Source organism: Neoarius graeffei, chromosome 23 (assembly GCF_027579695.1).
Source record: "Neoarius graeffei isolate fNeoGra1 chromosome 23, fNeoGra1.pri, whole genome shotgun sequence".
Classification (NCBI taxonomy): domain Eukaryota; kingdom Metazoa; phylum Chordata; class Actinopteri; order Siluriformes; family Ariidae; genus Neoarius; species Neoarius graeffei.
Window position 1 is genome coordinate 52,452,175 of NC_083591.1, and position 18,355 is coordinate 52,470,529.

Here is an 18,355-nt window from a genome sequence, read left to right on the forward strand (position 1 = left end):
CTCCTCTTTAGTCCAAATGACACGGCGTCCCTGATTTCCATAAAGAACTTCAAATTTTGATTCGTCTGACCACAGAACAGTTTTCCACTTTGCCACAGTCCATTTTAAATGAGCCTTGGCCCAGAGAAGACGTCTGCACTTCTGGATCATGTTTAGATACGGCTTCTTCTTTGAACTATAGAGTTTTAGCTGGCAACGGCGGATGGCACGGTGAATTGTGTTCACAGATAATGTTCTCTGGAAATATTCCTGAGCCCATTTTGTGATTTCCAATACAGAAGCATGCCTGTATGTGATGCAGTGCCGTCTAAGGGCCTGAAGATCACGGGCACCCAGTATGGTTTTCCGGCCTTGACCCTTAGGCACAGAGATTCTTCCAGATTCTCTGAATCTTTTGATGATATTATGCACTGTAGATGATGATATGTTCAAACTCTTTGCAATTTTACACTGTCGAACTCCTTTCTGATATTGCTCCACTATTTGTCGGCGCAGAATTAGGGGGATTGGTGATCCTCTTCCCATCTTTACTTCTGAGAGCCGCTGCCACTCCAAGATGCTCTTTTTATACCCAGTCATGTTAATGACCGATTGCCAATTGACCTAATGAGTTGCAATTTGGTCCTCCAGCTGTTCCTTTTTTGTACCTTTAACTTTTCCAGCCTCTTATTGCCCCTGTCCCAACTTTTTTGAGATGTTGCTGTCATGAAATTTCAAATGAGCCAATATTTGGCATGAAATTTCAAAATGTCTCACTTTCGACATGTGATATGTTGTCTATGTTCTATTGTGAATACAATGTCAGTTTTTGAGATTTGTAAATTATTGCATTCCGTTTTTATTTACAATTTGTACTTTGTCCCAACTTTTTTGGAATCAGGGTTGTACTGTAATTTGCTGCCATAAATTAGTGCACCATTCCAATGAAAGCTTATTGTTATTTACATTACAGGGATTTAGTAGACGTTCTTATCCAGAGCGATGTACAAGACCCTGACATAACCAAAGCAGTGGGCAGCCTGGGGAGCATTACCACAACGTGATGCTACAACCACCATGCTTTACATTACATTACATTACAGGCATTTAGCAGACACTCTTATCCAGAGCGATGTACAACATACCCAGAACGGCCTGGGAATTAGTTGGGGGTTAGGTGCCTTGCTCAAGGGCACGTCAACCATTCCTGCTGGTCCAGGGAAGCAAACCAGCAACCTTTTGGTCCCAAAGCTGCTTCTGTAACCTTTAGACCATGGCTTCCCCAATTTAATTTGCTGACTTTAACACTTGCGATACAACAATGTTAAATGACCTAATCTAATGCCAGTAAACACAAACAAACATATACCTTTTGAAGTAACGTATATACAAAATATACAGTACATACTGAATAGATTAAGAACCAATCAGATTTGGCCTTGAATCTTATTCTGTGCAGCAAGGCATAACATTAAACTGTACATGTGTTGATGATGTACTTGTGATTGAGAACCATGATTTGGACTTAAGCTTCCTCTGATCAGGTTATGGCCAGGGAATTATCCCTTTATCTGCTCCGTTGACTTTCTGAAATCATGATGCACAGAGTATCACTGCTCAGTTGAGCACTTTGTGTAATTCAGATCCTCATCTATGTTTCTCAAGGTGTGCGATTCATTCTAATGAATTTCTCCGCTTGAAATGGTAGCGCAATAAAATATGAGGCAGGGGATTTGCATCGGCCACTCATGCTCCACAGTAGTACATGAGAAAATGAGATCAGATTCTGGTAAATACCTAAAGGCAAACAATATTTTATACCAATGTCACTGTATTATTTTAGTAATTTAAACAAAAAAAGGAAAACAAATATGTGCTCTTGATGTAAACCTAAGATAGAGATGTATCGCAATCATAAGAAATGCAACCCCAATTCCAAAAAAGTTGGGACAAAGTACAAATTGTAAATAAAAATGGAATGCAATGATGTGGAAGTTTCAAAATTCCATATTTTATTCAGAATAGAACATAGATGACATATCAAATGTTTAAACTGAGAAAATGTATCATTTAAAGAGAAAAATTAGGTGATTTTAAATTTCATGACAACAACACATCTCAAAAAAGTTGGGACAAGGCCATGTTTACCACTGTGAGACATCCCCTTTTCTCTTTACAACAGTCTGTAAATGTCTGGGGACTGAGGAGACAAGTTGCTCAAGTTGAGGGATAGGAATGTTAACCCATTCTTGTCTAATGTAGGATTCTAGTTGCTCAACTGTCTTAGGTCTTTTTTGTCGTATCTTCCGTTTTATGATGCACCAAATGTTTTCTATGGGTGAAAGATCTGGACTGCAGGCTGGCCAGTTCAGTACCCGGACCCTTCTTCTACGCAGCCATGATGCTGTAATTGATGCAGTATGTGGTTTGGCATTGTCATGTTGGAAAATGCAAGGTCTTCCCTGAAAGAGACGTCGTCTGGATGGGAGCATATGTTGCTCTAGAACCTGGATATACATTTCAGCATTGATGGTGTCTTTCCAGATGTGTAAGCTGCCCATTCCACACGCACTAATGCAACCCCATACCATCAGAGATGCAGGCTTCTGAACTGAGCGCTGATAACAACTTGGGTCGTCCTTCTCCTCTTTAGTCCGAATGACACGGTGTCCCTGATTTCCATAAAGAACTTCAAATTTTGATTCGTCTGACCACAGAACAGTTTTCCACTTTGCCACAGTCCATTTTAAATGAGCCTTGGCCCAGAGAAGACGTCTGCGCTTCTGGATCATGTTTAGATACGGCTTCTTCTTTGAACTATAGAGTTTTAGCTGGCAAAGGCAGATGGCACAGTGAAATCCTGAGCCCATTTTGTGATTTCCAATACAGAAGCATGCCTGTATGTGATGCAGTGCCGTCTAAGGGCCTGAAGATCACGGGCACCCAGTATGGTTTTCCGGCCTTGACCCTTAGGCACAGAGATTCTTCCAGATTCTCTGAATCTTTTGATGATATTATGCACTGTAGATGATGATATGTTCAAACTCTTTGCAATTTTACACTGTCGAACTCCTTTCTGATATTGCTCCACTATTTGTTGGCGCAGAATTAGGGGGATTGGTGATCCTCTTCCCATCTTTACTTCTGAGAGCCGCTGCCACTCCAAGATGCTCTTTTTATACCCAGTCATGTTAATGACCTATTGCCAATTGGCCTAATGAGTTGCAATTTGGTCCTCCAGCTGTTCCTTTTTTGTACCTTTAACTTTTCCAGCCTTTATTGCCCCTGTCCCAACTTTTTTGAGATGTGTTGCTGTCATGAAATTTCAAATGAGCCAATATTTGGCATGAAATTTCAGAGTGTCTCACTGTGGACATCTGATATGTTGTCAATGTTCTATTGTGAATACAATATCAGTTTTTGAGATTTGTAAATTATTGCATTCCGTTTTTATTTACAATTTGTACTTTGTCCCAACTTTTTTGGAATCGGGGTTGTAGTATTATGTTCTTATATACTTTAACTGAGGCATGTAACGATATATTGTGTGACAATAAATTGTGATACAAGTTGATGATATGAATCAATGAAATAAAAAAATGAATCGCGATTATTATAACCAGGAATGCACGTGACTTCACTGTAGATGGAAGTAACACAGCTCTAATGCTGCAAAAATGCACAAAAACTAGATCTAAAATTGTTACATGCCTACTTTAACTTGCACATACAGTATATTAATGTATACAGTCCTAAATAGCACAGTCCACAAAGAAATCTGCATTCAGTAAGCTAACTGTGGTGTGCCTTATGTCTGAAATGCTACCATCAAAGTAAAGCTAAGATGTATTCAAAATATATCAAATAGAACCAACCCAGAGAACACTATCATCATGGTAAAGCCACAGGGAAGCCAGGGGAAGCCGTGACTTAAAGGTTAAAGAAGCAGATTTGGGACCAAAAGGTCACTGGTTCAATTCTGTGGACCAGCAGGAATGGCTGAAGTGCCCTTGAGCAAGGCACCTAACCCCCAAACTGCCTCTCAGGCTGCTCTGGGTATGTTGTACATCGCTCTCGATAAGAGCGTCTGCTAAATGCCTGTAATGTAATGTAAAGCATGGTGGTGGTAGCATCATGTTGTGACAATGCTTTATCAGCAGGGATTGAGAAACTGGTCAGTGTTGAGGGCAAGATTGATGGAGCCATATATAGGGCAGTCCTCGAAGAAAGTCTGGAGAAAGGTGGAGGTTCATCTTCTAACAAGACAACAACCCTAAGCATACTGTCAAAGTGATCTTGGAGAGTGTTGAAATAGTCAAAGTCAAAGTCCAGAACTCAATCCAATTGAGAATCCTGAAAATTGCTGTTCACCAGATGGTTTCTATCAAATCGACCAGAGCTTGGGTAATGTTGCCAAGAAGAATGGGCAAAAGTACAAATGTATTTGTGTATTCCAGTTTTTGCTATTAAAAAGATGGTGTGTTATAATTATACAGGGCTAAAATGGTGCTGGTTTGTATTTCATGGTTGCAAAATAATTGTGATTATCATTTCAGCCATTATGGTTCAGCTGTAGTGATGATAAAGTAATGAGTATTGTTTGTTATTTATAATCTCTCTCTCTCTCTCTCTCTCTCTCTCTCTCTCTCCAGAGAGGTGTGATGAGGTTCTGGCGAGTCCTCTCCCGTACAGCGCCTTCAGCAGCTCCTCTATGTTGGCTCCTGATTTTGGCGCTGGCTACGCTAAACTCAATCGCAGAGTCGGTACGGACACACACACACACCATCCACCTGTGTCATTCATACAGAATGGAGAACAGGTTCAGATCCTGAATAGAAGAGCTGATCTCAGATCAGCAATACATCCAGAGTAGTGTCTTGAATTCACAACTGTTGTCCAAGCACCTTCAGTGGATGACATTTAGAGAAGGATATTACTCACAGTTTGATGCTAGATGAGACATGACGCAGAGATCTGATAGCACTTATTCACACTTATTCACACTTATTCAGAACACCAAACTGGATATTATTTATAGATTTCAGTCCATTTTGAATGGTGCTATTATGAAACAATCTAAAACCAATTGTTTTCATCGTATCAGTTAAACACAATTTGATAAACTTCTCCGATGAAGTACAATCTTTTGCAGTTTTTCACATATTTAGATGTTAATAGGTCAAATTTGTTTACACAGCATTAATTTCATTCAATTTTCCAACTATTTTGCCAAAACTTCCATTAAAAAACAATTCAACCAGTGTCACTTACGTATGAGCTCACAGCAATTAAGAAACTATACTAGCTATGTTCTGGATAAGGGTGTGATGCTGCTATACATAGTTTTCACTGACGTCACGGCATTCCGGGGAAAGCCCTCCAGCCGCCATCTTGTGGGTCAAACAAAACGGACCATCGCCATTACCGGCTATGTTATCTCGGACGAATTTATGAAGTTATATAGTCAGTTTTCTAAAATAAAGATCAATGTCGGCAAAATCAAGCAAACAGAAGTATATAGATACATTAGACGACATCTCACGACAACGGTATGCAGCCAAACTGGCCTTGATTGGGGGAATTGACCTCTACGAAGTGGACAAAGATGCATTTTCAAGTGACTATTCAGGGCTGCCAAAGCCTGAAACTGCCAAAGCCTGCTCCAAAGCCTGAAACTGACTTCATCAAACTTTAAAGGCTGTCTGATATATACAACTTTATATATTCTAGCATTAAATAGACTGTTGAATGTTATGCAACCGTAATAAGTTGATTAAACACAAATCAAATCATACAGAATAGACCTAAAATGTTTTTCAAAAATGACCCTTGCGTGAGTGAAGTGACAAGTGTTAAATAGAAACATGACAAACGAGCGATATTAAGTGTACATTACAATGTAAACGTACACTCAGCGGTTCCAGTTAGGCATTCTCCAGAGATTGTTTACACGATGTTTTGGTTTCCAAAAACAAACTTAAACACAATTGATTGTTTATTTAAACAACTTACCACTTATAAAATGATCGGAGCAGACTTTGCTGTGTTTGGAAGGCTGATTCTCGCAAGCCATAGATTTCTCCTTTGTATGCTGAGTTTCTTTGTTTGCTCGCCTTCGTGCTCCCGTACAGTGGGAATTCCATAAAAGCTCCGCTTGACGTCATCATCTGACCTACAGTCTTACGACAGCCGTGAATACAACAGATGTGCACCATTGCTAGCTTTAAATAGCCTGCTTGGGTTCTTTTGAAGACTTTGTACTCGCGCGTTACAGTGTGTGCTCAGTGACCCGTACGGTAAGCTTGACCCACAAGATGGCCACCACTAGGGAATCCCCGACTCTGTGACGTCATGTGCAAGCTATGTATAGGAAAGCAATCCATGATGAGGTGGTGTGATGTGGCCCAAGTAATTGTTACCATGCCAAAGCTGATTATTTTCCTATAACGACACATACCGGAGTGTGTTATTCCTGTTACGTTGCATATCACAGCATTTTGCCCACACTATTGATTTTTAAATAAAGGCATGTCATATGTTTTATCCCTTTATAGTTACATTGTGAGAAATAGGGGTAAAGTAGGAGTCCATTTCTGTCCCTAAGGTACAATTTACACTAATGTACCCCCTAGGGCATATTATTGGTCTTAAATTGCATATCATAGCATTTTGCCTACACTATTGATTTTAATACATTAAATAATGGCATGTCATATGTTTTATCCCTTTATAGTTACACTGTCAGAAATAGGGGTACAGTAGGAGTCCATTTCTGTCCCCCAAGGTACAATTTACATTAATGTACCCCTTTGGGCATATTATTGGTCCTTACGTTAACTATGTCTACATTTTTAGGGACAAAAATATACATACCTGTTCTCAAGCAGTATCTAAAGGGCACAAGTGTACTACAATGTACTTTATTTTCTGGCAGGGTATAACAGCAACTTGGACATTAAATGTATACTCTCAGAAAATAAAGTACATTATTGTACCTTTAAGGGTACAGTGGCTTGTCACTGTGTCAGTACCCTGTAAGGTACTTATTTGTACCAATTATGTGCTGCTTGGGAACATAAGTACCTTTTTTGGCCCTAAAAAGGTACACATAGTTACCTTGAGGTCCAATAATGAGCCTTAGGAGGTACAATAGTGTAGATTGTACCTTAGGGGACAGAAATGGACTCCTACCGTAACTGTACCCCTGTTTCTAACAGTGTAGACAATTAGTCAAGCCCTTTTGACCAATCCGTATTGAGAACTCAACCATGCTGTGAACTTACTTTGCTACTTGCTTTGCTGCATCAACAATGAAGACATGTCTCTTGTTCAGACACTTTGCTCTTGTTCATGTTCTCGTGTTCAGGGTAGTATCTTGATTTCTTCTTTTTCTCTGTAAGGGAACGGAGGCTGGTCTCCGCTGGACTCTGACAGGTATCGATGGCTGCAGGTGGACCTCCGGGGCAGGAAACGGATCACAGCCATCGCAACGCAGGGTCGATATAGCAGTACCGACTGGACGAAACAGTACCGGCTGCTCTACAGTGACACAGCAACTAACTGGAAGCCTTATAGGCAGGATGGCAACATATGGGTTAATATGTTTACGCAGTATCCAGAGATGTATTGCGAAAGGATTATATGCTACTTGTGATCTGAAAAGTACTAATAAGAGACTTTTCTTTAGTGGTATATTTAAGGGTATGGCTGTAGTATAGATCACCATTGTTAGGTTTTAGATGAAAACAGGACCAGGATTAGGCAAGATTGTATCAAGAATGAGTCTTAAAGGGTTAGAGGTCAAGATTGGGACTAAAAATGATTAAATTCTTCGAAACCAAGTCTTTATTTCAGTTGGTGGATTCATTTATGCATTGCAGAAAACCTCCTGAGACTGGACACCAGTCCTACACTGTTAGAAATAGGGATACAGTTACAGTAGGAGTCCATTTCTGTCCCCCAAGGTACAGTCAACACTAATGTACCTCCTAGGGGGTCATTATTGGACCTCAAGGTAACTATGTGTACCTTTTTAGGGCCAAAAAGGTACATACATGTTCCCAATCAGTATATAAACGGTACAAATGAGTACCTTAGCGCATACTGCCCCAGTGACAAACCATTGTACCCCTTAGGTGTCCTTTTTTTGTTGGTGTTGTTAGTTTGTTTGTTTTGTCATTACGTATTGAACTACAATTATAAAAGAACCCTATCGTGGTACATTGCTGGGATTCAATCATTTCAAATACAAAATCCTATTGTATAATTTCACCATTATTACGACAGGAAAAATCCCTTATTCTAATATACACACTCCTGCCATTCTTCATTTTTATATTTTCTTTACTTTCCTACCCCCCCTTTATTGCTAATTACAGTAAATAATTGATTCTCCTCAGGGTCCAGGAGTGGAGTTCAGCATTATTGCACTCATCATTCACTCTGTATATTATGAGATAATAAATAAAAATTGTAAAAAAAAAAAAAAAAAATTGCTCGCAGCTAATGAACTGAAGTAAATTAGAATGGAGGATCGTCGTCCCGCGGGCCGAGTGCACCGAGGCATCATCTGATTGATGTGTTTAGACAGTGTAGCAATAACAGGAGGTTGTGTTTGGGTCTGATGGTTCTCTTCACTTATCTCACAGACATTTTCAGGTAACTGGAACTCAGAGCGAGTGGTGCGTCACGAGCTGCAGTACACCATCATGGCCCGTTATCTGCGCTTTCTTCCCTTGGAATGGAGTGCAGAAGGGCGAGTCGGGTTGAGGGTGGAGGTCTATGGCTGCGCATACTGTGAGTGTCGGCTGCAATCACAAGCTGGAAACACATGCTTTTTGGCATTTTATATACAAAGTCATCCAGGTCCATTTTCATTTTCAATTACTAAGTTGTTCACAAAAAATTGACAATACAACGACCAAGTTTTGTGCAGAAGGTCTAGTTCTTTCAAATAAAACAATCGGAACTGAAATCCATTGAGAACTGAGGGAGGAGATGTGATTTAACTGAAAGTAAACAAAGTTGTAAACAAACTGTTTACAACAAGAAAATCAACAACCGAACAAACAAGTTTTGTTCCCCGAGGGAAAATCGACCCAAAACATTGATCGGAAATCGGGTGAGAACCGCGAGAGGAGATAAAATTCTAATGAGAAGTCCAAAAACTCATTAAGGTGACCTAATTAGCAGATCGTTAGGAAAAATTTAACAATACAATGACCAAGTTTTGTACAGAAGATCTAGTTCTTTCAAATGAAACAATCAGAACTGGAATCCATTGAGAACTGAGGGAGGAGATATGATTTAACTGTAAATAAACAAAGTTGTAAACAAATTGTTTACAACAGGAAAATATGACCAAGTTTTGTTCCTCAAGGGAAGATCGACCCAAAACCTCAGTCAGAACTGAAATCAGATGAGAAATCAGAGAGGAGATAAAATTCTAGTGAGAGGCCTGGAAAATTCATTAATTTGGCCTAAATACTGACTCACTAGCAAACAATTTGACAAAACAACAACCAAGTTTTGTGCAGAGTAATGCGTTCTTTCAAACAAAACAATCAGAACAGAAATCCGTGGAGAACTGATGGAGGAGATACAATTTAACTGAATTGTGGACGACGGACGGACGGACGGACGGACGACAGACGCTGCGCCATGGCAACAGCTCATCAGCCTTATGGCCAGATGAGCTAATAAACAGCCAGAGCTAATAAATTAGCCTCCTTATATGAGACACCATAAATGTAAGGGGTTTAGGTGATGCATCTCGTTTTGACCGTATTACACGCCTCGGGAGTTTACACACGCCATTTTCACCTGTGTTTACATTCCTCCGCGTGCAGATGCGCAGGCGGCGTGTGACGTCATTCACTCCACCATAGCAGCGCTGCAGACACAACACCCCGAGGCTTTCTTTGCGATCTCTGGGGATATTAACCATGCCACTCTGGACTCCACTTTCCCTGCCTTTCATCAGTTTATGGACTGTCCCACTAGGAAAAACAGGACCATAGACCTATTGTATGCCAATGTAAGGGACGCATACAGGGCAACCCCACTGCCGCGGCTGGGGAGATCTGACCTGATCTGGTTCTCCTCCAGCCTCAGTACAAACCAATGGTTCTGAGGCAGCCCACCACTATGCGTTCATTCAGAGCCTGGTCTCCCGAGGCAGAGGAAACTCTTAAGGACTGCTTCGAGACGACCGACTGGAATGTACTGTTCGACCCGCATGGGGAGGACATTGAGGAGGTGACACACTGCATAACGGACTACTTGAACTTTTGCAGGGACGTTGTTGTTCCCACAAAAACTGTATGCTGCTTTCCAAACAACAAGCCCTGGATTACCAGTGAAGTTAAGGGCCTCCTCAACCAAAAGAAGAGGGCGTTCAAAGACGGAGACAGGTCAGAGCTGAAGCGTGTACAGGGGGAACTCAAAGTCCAGCTAAAAGAGGCCAAGGAGTCATACAGGAAAAAGGTGGAACAGAAGCTGCAAGAAAACAACATGAAGGAGGTCTGGGATGGGATGAAAACCATCACAGGCTACAAGAAGAACAGCGGCAGCTCAGCAGATGGGGGCATGGACAGGGCAAACCAGTTTAATCACTTCTTCAACAGGCTTGATTGTCCTGCTCCTGCTGCCCCCTCCTCCTGCAGCAGTTGTCACCTCGTCACCGTCACCATCACCAGCAGATCAGCCCTCACCCCCACCACCAACATCATCAGCATCAGAGCCATCAACACCTCCTGCAGATGGAATCCACATCCACTCCTCCAGTCCCCCCATCTTCACCGCAGACCAAGTCAGGAGAGAGCTGAGGAGACTCCACCCCAGGAAGGCAGCAGGCCCGGACAAGGTATGTCCCAGGATGCTGAAGGCCTGTGCTGCCCAACTGGGGGAGCCCCTCCAACACATCTTTAACCTGAGCCTTCGCCTCGGGAGAGTTCCTGTCATGTGGAAGACGTCGTGCCTCATTCCAGTTCCTAAGAAAACACATCCAAAGGAACTGAATGACTACAGGCCAGTTGCCTTGACATCACACGTGATGAAGACCATGGAGCGACTGCTGCTGAACTTCCTCAGACCCCAGGCCCACCATGCTGAGGACCCACTGCAGTTCGCGTACCGGGAGAAGGTGGGAGTGGATGACACCATCCTCTGTCTTCTGCACAGGACTCACTCTCATCTGGACAAGGGGAGCGGCGCAGTGAGGATCATGTTTTTTGACTTCTCCAGTGCCATTAAAGTGCATATTCTGGACCAATTTCGGGGTTTTTTATATGAAAGTATGTCCCTTTACACACTCATCCAGAAGGGTAATTTTGCACAAGGCCATCTGTCTACAGCAGAAAAAAATAAAATAACAAAACATGTCTGGAAAAATCCCAAGGGAGTCTGGAACCAGATTCGTGACATCACCTGCGGAAGCGCCAGCAGGCTGCGCGAGCTTTGCACGGTTTCAGTGCACAGCCTGTGTAGACCAAGCGCTCCCATTTCTCTCTCATTGTCCGGTCTTTTGGGAAACGATGAGTACTAATCCCATCAAGATTGGTGTTGCTACACCCTCCTACGATACATCTGTTAACCATTTTAATAATTACGTGATAACGTTGAAGAAATTTGCAGAAAACCACCAGGTCGTTTTCTCATAAACAAACCAGCGCTGACGTAGGATTCAGAAGGAGGCGTCCCACACGCGACATCATGAAAATCAATGTTTCCCGGGAAATCCAAATGGCAAGTTTTTTCAGAGGCGGACCAATTCGCCTCAAATGACTTTATTTCAACTGAATTTTTCTGGTATTGCGCAAGGTAAAAAATTGCACAAAATGCAAAATGTGACAGATATTTGACCAAAGTTTAATATAAAATAGGAGAATTGCATTGATCTTGCTCCTGAATTTACCCGTGATATGCACTTTAACACCATCCAGCCCCTTCTACTGAGAGATAAGCTGCAGGAGATGGAGGTGGGCACACATCTGGTCTCCTGGATCACAGACTACCTAACCGGGAGACCACAATACATCAGGATCAGGGACGGCATTTCTGACACGGTGATAAGCAGCATGGGAACACCACAGGGGACTGTGCTCTCTCCAGTTCTGTTCACTCTCTACACATCAGACTTCAAATACAACCCGATTCCAAAAAAGTTTGGACAAAGTACAAATTGTAAATAAAAACGGAATGCAGTGATGTGGAAGTTTCAAAATTCCATATTTTATTCGGAATAGAACATAGATGACATATCAAACGTTTAAACTGAGAAAATGTATCATTTAAAGAGAAAAATTAGGTGATTTTAAATTTTATGACAACAATACATCTCAAAAAAGTTGGGACAAGGCCATGTTTACCACTGTGAGACATCCCCTTTTCTCTTTACAACAGTCTGTAAACGTCTGGGGACTGAGGAGACAAGTTGCTCAAGTTTAGGGATAGGAATGTTAACCCATTCTTGTCTAATGTAGGATTCTAGTTGCTCAACTGTCTTAGGTTTTTTTTTTTTGTCGTATCTTCCGTTTTATGATGCGCCAAATGTTTTCTATGGGTGAAAGATCTGGACTGCAGGCTGGCCAGTTCAGTACCCGGACCCTTCTTCTACGCAGCCATGATGCTGTAATTGATGCAGTATGTGGTTTGGCATTGTCATGTTGGAAAATGCAAGGTCTTCCCTGAAAGAGACGTCGTCTGGATGGGAGCATATGTTGCTCTAGAACCTGGATATACCTTTCAGCATTGATGGTGTCATTCCAGATGTGTAAGCTGCCCATGCCACACGCACTAATGCAACCCCATACCATCAGAGATGCAGGCTTCTGAACTGAGCGCTGATAACAACTTGGGTCGTCCTTCTCCTCTTTAGTCCGAATGACACGGCGTCCCTGATTTCCATAAAGACCTTCAAATTTTGAATTGTCTGACCACAGAACAGTTTTCCACTTTGCCACAGTCCATTTTAAATGAGCCTTGGCCCAGAGAAGACGTCTGCGCTTCTGGATCATGTTTAGATACGGCTTCTTCTTTGAACTATAGAGTTTTAGCTGGCAACAGCGGATGGCACGGTGAATTGTGTTCACAGATAACGTTCTCTGGAAATATTCCTGAGCCCATTTTGTGATTTCCAATACAGAAGCATGCCTGTATGTGATGCAGTGCCGTCTAAGGGCCCGAAGATCACGGGCACCCAGTATGGTTTTCCAGCCTTGACCTTTACGCACAGAGATTCTTCCAGATTCTCTGAATCTTTTGATGATATTATGCACTGTAGATGTTCAAACTCTTTGGAATTTTACACTGTCGAACTCCTTTCTGATATTGCTCCACTATTTGTCGGCGCAGAATTAGGGGGATTGGTGATCCTCTTCCCATCTTTACTTCTGAGAGCCGCTGCCACGCCAAGATGCTCTTTTTATACCCAGTCATGTTAATGACCTATTGCCAATTGACCTAATGAGTTGCAATTTGGTCCTCCAGCTGTTCCTTTTTTGTACCTTTAACTTTTCCAGCCTTTATTGCCCCGTCCCAACTTTTTTGAGATGTGTTGCTGTCATGAAATTTCAAATGAGCCAATATTTGGCATGAAATTTCAAAATGTCTCACTTTCGACATTTGATATGTTGTCTATGTTCTATTGTGAATACAATATCAGTTTTTGAGATTTGTAAATTATTGCATTCTGTTTTTATTTACAATTTGTACTTTGTCCCAACTTTTTTGGAATCGGGGTTGTACAACTCGGAGTCTTGCCACATGCAGAAGTTCTCAGACGATACTGCGATTGTGGGACGTGTTCATGATGGACAGGAGGGGGAGTACAGGAGCCTGATACAGGACTTTGTGTTGTGGTGTAAATCCAACCACCTGCAGCTGAACACTGGCAAAACAAAGGAAATGCTTGTGGACTTTAGAAGGTCCAGGCCAACTCTGCAGCTGATCTCTATTGAGGGGGTCGATGTGGAGATGGTCAGGACCTACAAATACCTGGGTGTACATCTGGACGACAAGCTGGACTGGACAGTGAACACTGACACCCTCTACAGGAAGGGTCAGAGCAGACTCTACTTCCTGAGGAGGCTCGGGTCCTTCAGGATCTGCCGAAAACTGCTGCTGATGCTCTCCCAGTCTGTGGTAGCCAGTGTCCTCTTCTGTGCTGATCTGTGTTGGGGAGGCAGCATTAAGAAGAGAGACGCTGGATGGCTCGACAGGCTGGTGAGGAAAGCTGGCTCTGTGCTGGGAACTGAGCTGGAGTCCCTTACATCAGTGGCAGAGCGAAGGGCCCTGAGCAAACTGCTCTTAATCATGGACAACATTCACCACCCTCTGCACGGCACCATCATCAGGCAGAGGAGCTCGTTCACTGGCAGACTGTTGTCCCTGCCCTGCACCACGGACAGATTCAGGAAGTCTTTTGTCCCTCAGGCCATCACACTATTACATATACTATATGTACTGATATATACTTTAACTATGCCTATCATGTAATATACTATACTTTTTATCTACCATATACCACTAAACACACTGCACATGTATGTAACTGTCCGCAAAGTATTTGCACTGCTCATTACACACTTATTTGCACTGTGACTAGTTACTGCCAACTGCACTACCTCACTACCTCCCACACTGAGAGCTGTATATTTTATTACTTGCTCTTATAGGTGGGGTTTACATTAGACCGTATCAGCGGATCATCAGATTAACGTTTTTAAAACGATTAACATGCACACAGCAACACCAATACACGATTCGCCTGCACACAGCAACGCCAATACATGGATACGCTCGTCTCCGCAGGCATCCTGCGCTCCAAATCACTCCGCCCTGAACAGCGAGTGCCCTCTGGAGGGTGCGCACTCCGGCCCTGCGCAGCTCACAGAGTGCGCGAGTGAAGTGCACGAGCAGTAATTCGGGACTGAGCCGCTGTGTGTGTGCTCTCAGTGCATATCGGGTATGCGCGTCACTTACCACTTGCAAGTGGAAGGATGGCAAGCCTAAAGACAATCATAAGTACACAATGGGCAGTATTTGCATCAGTATTTGCAGTATTTTCATACTTTTATACTCTTTAATGAAAGGTGATACAAGGCGGAAGTCCGCGCCGGTTTTCAGCAGTCGCGTCACATGACCAACGCCAGCGAATCAGGAAGGTGGATGTCACAGTGACGTTGTCCAATGACGACGCCAGCTAGAGCTCAGCACAGCGTATCCGCGTATCTCAATGTTTACACAGCACCGGACCAGACACGATCTGGATTGAATACGTGGACGCTGGCGGATTCCCGTTTCCCGGCGTTTCCAGGCGGTTTAATGTAAACGGACAGTGCATCCGCGAAGAAAACGAGACAGATACGGTCTAATGTAAACTTGGCCATAGACTGGTACCAAAATCCAGAATTATGACACCCAAAGGCATTTTTGAGACAAAGTCGGCAAACAGTCTTATTTTGTCAATTTGGGTGTGCCGAATTCAAATCTGCAATATGCCAAGCTCTATCTGACCTCTGTTGACCTCTAGAGGTCATTGAACTTTGGGCCTGTAAACGTCTCAGCTGAACCCAGTTTCTCAGCTTTCTAAGGAATGAAATGTACTAAAATGATTAATGAAGTTAGCAAATGGCCTCGTTTGTTAAATGTTCGGGTGCTGAATTCATTTTTCATTTGTAAAACGACATATGACCTCTGATAACCTCAAGGTCATTAAACTTGGCCTATAGGCCTATGCATTTAACGGCATTTTTAAACTGACTTTACTCCCCCAAAAAGAATATGAACAGACAAAAAACAAATAGAAAGGAACAAATACAACATAATTAAATGCCAGTCCATGTACATGTGACTTACTTTTCACAATGAGAATGCCTAGGCGATCACCTTACATAACATTGCATTACATTTAGCGGTTATTGTTTATACAAAGCTACTGAAAAAAGGACAGATTCAGCAGCATACAAAACGTGGGGGCATACAGGGTATACAGGTTAATCAGGGTTAGTATATATGAGAGTTTTTTTTCTTTGTTTTGTTTTAAACGGGGTAAACCCTTTACAAAAAACAAACAACAAAGAAAAAAACTCTCATATATACTAACCCTGATTAACCTGTATACCCTGTATGGCCCCACATTTTGTATGTTGCTGAATCTGTCCTTTTTTCAGTAGCTTTGTATAAACAATAACCGCTAAATGTAATGCAATGTTATGTAAGGTGATCGCCTAGGCATTCTCATTGTGAAAAGTAAGTCACATGTACATGGACTGGCATTTAATTATGTTGTATTTGTTCCTTTCTATTTGTTTTTTGTCTGTTCATATTCTTTTTGGGGGAGTAAAGTCAGTTTAAAAATGCCGTTAAATGCATAGGCCTATAGGCCAAGTTTAATGACCTTGAGGTTATCAGAGGTCATATGTCGTTTTACAAATGAAAAATGAATTCAGCACCCAAACATTTAACAAACAAGGCCTTTTGCTAACTTCATTAATCATTTTAGTACATTTCATTCATTAGAAAGCTGAGAAACTGGGTTCAGCTGAGACGTTTACAGGCCCAAAGTTCAATGACCTCTAGAGGTCAACAGAGGTCAGATAGAGCTCGGCATATTGCAGATTTGAATTCGGCACACCCAAATTGGCAAAATAAGACTGTTTGCCGACTTTGTCTCAAAAATGCCTTTAACTCCTTAAATAAGCACTTTTTTGAATTTTGGTACCAGTCTATTATTGGTAATGTTTTATTTCTTCTGGTATTTTGTTTTTTGTATTTTAGTTTTTTATAAGTATAATGCTATTTAGTTTTTATATTGATCTTGTGCAACGCGGAAATGTTACTGGATACCTTGAATTTTCCTCTGGGATTAATAAAGTATCTATCTATCTCTATATATCTTTATAATGAGTTTCATTAAAAATATTTTTCTTCCCCGACAATTTGCTCATTTAGAAATTCCCACCCCAGCTACCAACCTAACTCAATGAGAACTCACACATATGCTTCCTCTGATACCCCTTTTCCACCAAATCAGTTCCAGGGCTGGTTCGGGGCCAGTGCTGGTGCTGGTTCACAACTCGTTCAACTTGCGAGCCAGCTGAGAACCAGTTTGCTTTTCCATAGCTTGCGGTGCTAAGGGAAGCCACGTCATTACTTCGCTGTATACGTCAGTTACGTCGCTGTATACATCAGTTACGTCGCTACGTTTGCATAAACCTTGGCGCGAATATTGAAGCAAAAACAACACGGAAGAAGCAGCAGCAGCAACAACAACAACAATAATAATAATGGATGACTTCGCGTTTGTACAGCTGCTGCTTCTCGTCGCTTAAAAATGGCGATCTTTCGCGGTCTTGTTATTGTTGTTGGTCTTAACAATTCCGCCCCCTGCTGACGTAAGCGGTTCTTTCCTCTGGCCCAGCAGAGAGTTGGTGCTAGCCTGGAACCGGTTTTTCTGGCCCCAGAGCCAGTTCTTTGTCAGTGGAAACAGAAAACCCGGTTCCAAACTAAGCACTGGCCCCGAACCAGCCCTGGAACTGCTTTGGTGGAAAAGGGGCATGAGACACGTGAAGCCAAATAGTGTGAACCTTTTCAAACTGCTACATCACAGGGCAGCAGAACACATTTAGAGGAACGCGCTATCTACCCTCTTCCACATACCGTACATGAGCTTACAGGTGCCCACGATTGGCTTGTGTCGCCGTGATTGACAAATGCGTTAGGGTGCATCAGTTGCCCTCACTTTCATAAAATCTGATGCACTTTTGTTTGGGTGTTCCTTTTCACCAATAAAGACATCCTGTAAAATTTTTTTACCATATTCAAAAGTCTAATGGTGGCACCATGAGGTTCATTTTTTGCCAAAAAACGCTTATTTTGTTTTCGCGTAAGGTTTGAATCACAATGTCGGATTCCGTTTATTGATTTCTTGTGACCCAGAGAACCTTTGCAAGGGATTGAGAAGCATTAATGTGATTCATAATACATTTGTATTGTTTAAAAGTAGTTGAACAATGATTCAATGAACAGCTAAAACTCAAACTGTGCTTGATAATATATTTAGAATATGTACTAAAAATGTGTATCTAAGATATTTGGTATACTCTATAAGGTGCCATAATGTTTCATGAAAAGTGATCGAAATTTTGTCATAAAAGTCATAAAATAGCAGCTTTTTCCATAACTTTGAGCTCCTGGTGCCACCATTAAACTTTTGAATTTTGTCAAAATATTTCACCCAGTGTGTTTTCTTACCAAAAGGAACATAAAAACAAAAATGCATCATGATCGGAGGAACTTTTCATTTTTAGGGGGCAACTGATGCACCCTAAAGTGCGTACTGCCAGTTTTGCTCTCTATGCCACAAATGACTATA

The 18,355-nt window shown here is 41.9% G+C and overlaps 1 protein-coding gene across 1 annotated transcript in view; it reads left to right on the forward strand.

The window, feature by feature from the left end:
• cntnap2b (contactin associated protein 2b) overlaps positions 1–18,355 on the forward strand; it is a 163,998-nt gene that overhangs the window by 71,151 nt on the left and 74,492 nt on the right. Inside the window, exons 2-4 of the mRNA XM_060906391.1 lie at positions 4,632–4,742; positions 7,380–7,573; positions 8,628–8,775. Coding sequence (XP_060762374.1) covers positions 4,632–4,742; positions 7,380–7,573; positions 8,628–8,775 — 453 coding nt within the window. The remainder of the gene's footprint in view (positions 1–4,631; positions 4,743–7,379; positions 7,574–8,627; positions 8,776–18,355) is intronic.